At 38.2% G+C, this 6663-nt stretch overlaps 1 protein-coding gene across 1 annotated transcript; it reads left to right on the top strand.

The window, feature by feature from the left end:
- The first annotated feature begins 1393 nt into the window (after positions 1-1393).
- On the top strand, positions 1394-2005 carry LOC111906873 (uncharacterized). Its single transcript, XM_023902652.1, has one exon. The coding sequence runs from the start codon at positions 1394-1396 to the stop codon at positions 2003-2005; it is 612 nt and encodes a 203-aa protein (XP_023758420.1).
- The last annotated feature ends 4658 nt before the right edge of the window (positions 2006-6663 follow it).

Raw genomic sequence — 6663 nt, 5'->3', positions numbered from 1 at the left:
GGCGAGTCCGATGAAGATCACCATAAGACTCGACGAGTTGAAGAACAACTCGGTGTGTCGGATGAGTTTTCCCTAGATTATGTATGCGTGTGTATCTGTCAAGTTGCAAGGAGGGAACTCGATGTGTGACCTTAAGTTTGATCGAGGATCAAAGGAACTCGACGAGTCACTCCGATGACTCGGCGATTTGGAATGTACTTCAGGGAACTCGGCGAGTTAAGGTCAGCATGGACTGTTGACCTTGATTGAGGCCTTTGACTTTGACCAGGGATTGACTAGTGGTTTATGGAGTACCTTGTAAGGTTAAGGACTTATGAGTGTGATTTACTATGATGATAGGTGGTGGAACCTGTGTCAAGTGACCCGAGAGTTGGAGTTTACCTTTCATGTCGACATCTGCGAGGTGAGTTATCCTCACTATATCGATAGGGTCTAAGGCACCAAGGCCGACCCTTTAGTTGTTACTGTTATGGTATGTTGCATGTGGTTATGATTTGTTAGCTCGGAATCGAGGTAGACAGTATGTTATGCTTTTATGATCCGTAGGGATTGATGTGTTAGTGACCTGATAGGTCGGTACTCTAGTTACGGGAGAATTCTATGATTATGATCTGAGATAGATATGCTTGATGTTTTGTATATGCCAGTATATGATAGCTATGCGCACATGGTTATTTGCTTGTTGGTTGGGTTGAGGCGGTCCTGCTTTGTGCTGAAGGCCAACATACCCTATGAGCGGTCCGGGGAGACTGTAGGCCCACGTGGCGGACCAGTCATGCTAAAAGCTCGGGATAGATTCAGACAGACTGTAGGCCCGGTAGGGAGGTCCAGTCAGGCCAATGGCCCAATATGCATGATGATTGATTGATTATTACTGATATGGTATTGTCAATGTGGTATTGGTATTTTGGGTGTAGCTCACTAAGCCCTCGGGCTTATAGTTTTCAGTTTATTGTTTCAGGTACTTTAGGAGTCCATGGAAAGGCGAAGGCGTGACCGTACTGCTCCTCATCCTTATGTTATGATTTTTAGGACACTCTGATGGAAAATGATTTGGAAACATTTTTTAAACGATGCTTTACGGTTTTTATTTATGATTGAAAAAGTTTAAATTTGGCGTAAAATTTATGGATGTTACACTTTACCATGGGATCAATCTGGATTATGGATCCTTGATATTAACTTAACTGGTGTAGAGTCTTAATTCTTCTTCCAAACACTCTGAAATCTCTTGTGGAAGATTCTGGACGTTGATTACTCAAAGAGCAATGTAGCACTTCTAGGTTCCAGTCATGGCAGATGCTTTAAAATCTTTGATTGCGACCTTTCACACAACAAAGATCATTTGTCTGATCCGACCAAATTTCTGTTCATCAGGTCCATTCCTGAGTCGATGTACAGGTGTGTCTCTACTGAAAGCAAGGTTATGGCTGACTATCGAAAACTCCCACCCACAGGACCAAGGCAATTGACCTCTGAGATGCAAACCACGCTGGATGTTGTTGATAAACCAGCTAAGAGGGGGAAGAAACCAGACTCAAAGAAGCACGAGAAAGTAGGCCGATCTTCCCAAGATGCCACGCCCAAAAAGCGTAAAACTGAACAAGCAACTCCTTTTGAAACCAAGAAGCAAAAGGTTAAAAAGATGGCGAATAAACCGAAGGCAGCTTCGCCTAGTGATTCGGACTACGTTCCTTCTTATCATGATCAAGAGAAATCAGACGAAGTCGAAGATGCACATCTTGAAGGATCACCAAGGGGAAATACGCCTCCACGTTCTCCACCTAATGAGGTACCACTTAATGATTCTGTTCCAAATCCTCCTCCTTCTCCATCTCATACTACAGTGTCTGTCTCTATTGCACCACTTCCACCACCTGTTTCTTCTCAATATACAACCACTGCCCTCTCCCTCCACCAATCTTCACTCAAGTATCTTCAACAACAACCATACCCGACCCTTCGGTTCGTGTCAACGTATCTGATACGGGGGCACCTACCTTAGAAATTGAATCACCTGTCACTTCCAAATCCATATCCCCATCTCCTTCCACAGAATCTTTCCCTGTTCTTGGTGGTAATGATGTCGATTATGAGTCCTTCTACTATAGCCCTTATCGAGTTCAAAGTGAGGATGATGACGATGCTCCCCTCACCAAGCGACACTTAAAAGATCTCAATGAAAAACTTGACAAGTTGCTCGCTTAATCTTCCTCTTCCTCCGCATCAGCTTATTCTGATGCTGCTATCAAAGCCCTAATTGAAACTTCAATTCAAAAGCATGATGAGTCCATCCATAAGGCAACCGAGGCAGTGTATGCCTCTACTCGGTCTTGTAAAAAAGAAACAAAATATGTAGCTTCTCTTATTTCAGATGCCAATATTTTTCTGGAATCTCTTCAAGGTGTTGCTGAAACTAACGCCAACAAAGTGAACAATGCTATTTAGTCGCTTTCCAAATCTCTTCAAACTGAAAAAAGAAAATTTTGATTTGGTGCACTCAGGTCTTCAAGCAGATTAAACCAGTCTTCTGTCCTCTATCAACAATCACCTTGACAAACTTCAGACTGATCTTGCCATGGAGAACAAAATTATGGATGAACTTGCTTCTAAAACCACTTCACTTGAAGTTCAGTCTGTTCAGCTGAATCAAGCAATTAAGGAGATTGATTCCCTAAAGATCGAGCGAGCAGTCGTCAAAAGCTGCATTTTTGATGTCTTCATCCTTCTCTCTTACCTGGTCAATGCCCATGATTCGGTTTTAACTCTCCCAGTCCGTAACCACTTGACTGAGAAGTTACTTCCTGCTTTAGAAATCTTGAGCCGAATTGAGGGTGTTACGGAGCCCGTTGTTCCTCCACAACAAGGGGGAGAAGATCATCAAAACCTCCCAAACAACCATCTACTATTCTGACAGTCACCACTAGACCGAAGGTTAATAAAGCTTCGGGTTCTAGTGTGAAGGACAAGGCGAAGGGTATAATTGTTCAAAGTGATAAATAGGATGAATCTGAAGAGGACGCACTGAGAAGGAAAAATCGTGATAGGGAGATTGATGAAAATCTCAGGATTGCTAGGGAAGAAGAAGAAAAAGAGAAGAGAGAAAGAGATGCTCATGACGTCTTGGTCACCCGACAAGCTCTCTTTCCACCATGGTCACTAGAGAAACGGATAAAGGAAGCTATGGAGGCCCCTAGTTCTCATTGGCTTAAACCATTAGCTTCTTTTAACTGTGATAATACAAAGGATTCTCAATTTGACATGCTTATCGCCCGAAAAGCCTTTGTATTTCATTGTTTAAATTCGATTGTAAACATTCCTTCTCCGGATCCGAAGGTTGATCGAGATCTTCTCAATTACTACCTTGAATTCTCTCAACCATAGTACCTGACATGGAGCGATCAAAAGATTACATCAATTAAGGTACTCAAACTGACTCCTGCGGGTTTGTTTATCAATGTCAAATTGAAAGTCACCCAAGGATCAGACAGTTTGGTCCATATGATCTCATTGGCTGATCTACCGATCTTGAACCCACATGATTGGATTCTTCTCAACAACATACTGCTCTCTGATCAACAACAGTATGAGCCCATAATTGACCATATCAAGAGAATGTTAGCTTCTTACATTCATGAAGTTGCGAAGATGGATCAGGAGATTACAAACGTTTTGAGGAAGAAGCCCACTGTCAAACTGATTAGGAAGATAGGTGATGTGAACAGAATGCGACTGGGCAAAATTGATTCAAAATATCATATCGTCATGTTCTCTTGGGGCGAAGGTCAGAAATTTGTGTCCGCTAATGACGATAAGCATCTATTCTACACTTCTTGTTTGGAGCATATAATAGATATTATACACAAGTGCAAACAGAACAGTGAAAGTGATAAGAAGAACTTCACAGATATGCTTCGGTGGTACATCACATTTCGCCAAACTCTTATTGCCATTATACCGAAGATATTCAAGATAGTGAAGAAATCCACCCTCGCTCAACCAACTTGATATCTCGCCCCAATTGATGCAAAGGGGGAGATTGTTTAGTCTTAGAGGTTGCGTCATTGGGCTTAGTACTTAGGTCCATTTTGTATACTCGGTTTGGGCCTGTCCAACCGTGTTTTGTTTTAGGGTTTAGTATATATAGTGCCTGCATGCACTATGTTAAACACACTTTTGATAATCATTTTCCATATCAAGTATTGTAACCCTAGTACACCTCTACAATAGCAATTCTCATTGAATTCTTCTGAGGTGGGGCATATTAATCATTCGACACTCGTTTGATTCATTGTGGTGTTCATCGTTTTCTATTAATTATTATTGATATCTGTTTGAATCTATCGATCTTAAATAGTTTTATTCTCATCATCTTAACAAGTAATAGCAACATATTATGAAACTTTAATGACCCCTAGGTATAATCGAATTAAGTAATTAGGGTTAGATTACATACCTTGAATTGTTATAGCAAACAATTCCTTGAATCCCTCTTGATATTTAGAAAGCAAGCACCAAAAGTATGATGTCTCTAACGACTCACACCTAAAACCCTAGAAACCCTAGAATGAAGTGGGAAAGGAGGAAGAAGCAGGAGATTTCATTCATAAGCTTCATAGAAAGGTTGTGTATGAAAATTTTCAAGCCAATGAGTCATATTTATAGTTTAGGTAAGTTGCAGACAAAGCTAGATTTGAACTGATTAAATAATGGATTTAATTCCTAATTAAAATCATTTCCTTATATGCAACTAGGAGGATTCCCGAAACCCTAGGAATCCCTCTAAAACCGTCCATATCATGGATGGTTCTAGAATTGCTTCTTTTGTTCAACTATTGAACAATTATAATTCACCCCTTGCACCATTAATTAATTCAAATTAATCTAGAAATTAATTCAAATTGAATCTAATTAATTCTCATTGATTTCTTATTAATTTTTTAATCACATAAATTAACAAATCAACTACTTAACTATTGATCGCATAGTAATTTATTAATCACATAATAAATTGACAAATCAACTACGCATTTCTAATTAACATATTAATCATATAATATATTTACAAATAATCTCTCTCTCTCTCTCTCATTCTCTCTTTCTCTGTAAATATCATTCATAGCTATTTATGGTTATGAGGGCAACCTCAAAAGGACTTTGTTTTTAGTTACAAATGTATACCAACTTAGTTTTGAGCTTAGACATTTTAATCCAACACATGATCTGGCTTTATTGATCCTATATGTGCTTATCATATTTGCCTCCTTAAGAAGGCCATTACGGTCTTAAGTAGGCTACATGTTCTTGGTCTGTCAGACTTTCTTCTACTTTATTACATTTTAGATTTTGCCTACGTATATAAGATAATTCGTTATTTATTTATTTATTTATTGTATAGAGTCTACTAAATATTATGTTCTTGTCTATGTTGACGATATATTGATTATAGGTAGCTTGGCATCCTTCACCATTGATCTCATTTAGAAATTACATTCTTAGTTTTCCTTAAAAGATATTGGGTGATATTTCTTTGGCATTTAGGCTAGTTTCTCCTAACAAACAATTGTCCAGATTTTTTGGGATACCACTTGATCCAACATTATATTGCAATACCATTAGAGCACTGCAATATATCATGCTTACTCGTCCTAAAATTGCATATGTAGTGAGCAAGGTCTCTCAGTTCTCTTACACCCAAGCGATTGACAATAGAAGTCGTAAAATGATATTTGAAGGGAACTGCTACTCATGGTCTTCTTATTCATAAGTCCTCATACTTTATTCTACATGAATAGTTCGATTTCGATTGTGTTGGTTGTCTTAATGAACGACAATCTACTACTAGTTATTGCATATAACTTGGAAGTAACTTCATGAGTTGAAGTTCGAAAAAGCAAACTATCGTTACTAGATCTAGTACAACGGCCGAACATCATGAACTTGCTTCCATGTCCATAAAGATACAATGGTTGACTTCACTTATGAATGAGCTTCGTCTTCCGATCACAAATCCACAAACTCTACAGTGTGACAATATGAGTGCAACGTATTTGATAATTAATCATGTTACTCACTAATGCACTAAACATGTTGAGATCAACGTTCATTTCATCCATGATATGGTTTTGTAATGTCGCGACTATATCGAAGCTTGTTGATATACTAAGAAATGGACTTTATACGTCTCGATTTCAGCACTTGCAATCCAAAGTTCACATCCACACCGGAGATTTGCTTCATGAGGCATGATAGCGTATAATTAGTCTTGCCTTGTCATCCGAAGTTGTTAAGTGTGTTAGCTAAAGTTCGTTTCCTTATGGTTAATGAGTTAGAGCATTTACAATGGATAGTTCAATGAAAGAGTTGAATGAGGTGACATGTCTTATTGACATTCAATTGATTAAACTCCACCATTATGGGATGTCATGTTGACATTCAATAGATATGGAACTCTTAAATATATATTTTATTGAACTCTATTGAGTTCAATGCATTATAGAAAAATAGAAAAAATAACGTAAATTTATATAGTAAGTAAATTTAATGCATTATAGATCTACTTAGTCTCCTTATGCTTATCTAAAACAAGTTAACACAAGATGTATAAATAGACAAGGTATTGTATTCGTTTAATCAATATAATAAAATCAATATATATCACTA

Source organism: Lactuca sativa, chromosome 4, assembly GCF_002870075.4.
Source record: "Lactuca sativa cultivar Salinas chromosome 4, Lsat_Salinas_v11, whole genome shotgun sequence".
Classification (NCBI taxonomy): domain Eukaryota; kingdom Viridiplantae; phylum Streptophyta; class Magnoliopsida; order Asterales; family Asteraceae; genus Lactuca; species Lactuca sativa.
The sequence above is the reverse complement of the archived record's forward strand: the minus strand, read 5'-3'. Positions and strand labels throughout refer to the sequence as shown.

Coding starts and splice junctions, on each gene's coding strand:
- LOC111906873 (XM_023902652.1), top strand. CDS start 1,394: ATGTACAGGTGTGTCTCTACTGAAAGCAAGGTTATGGCTGACTATCGA.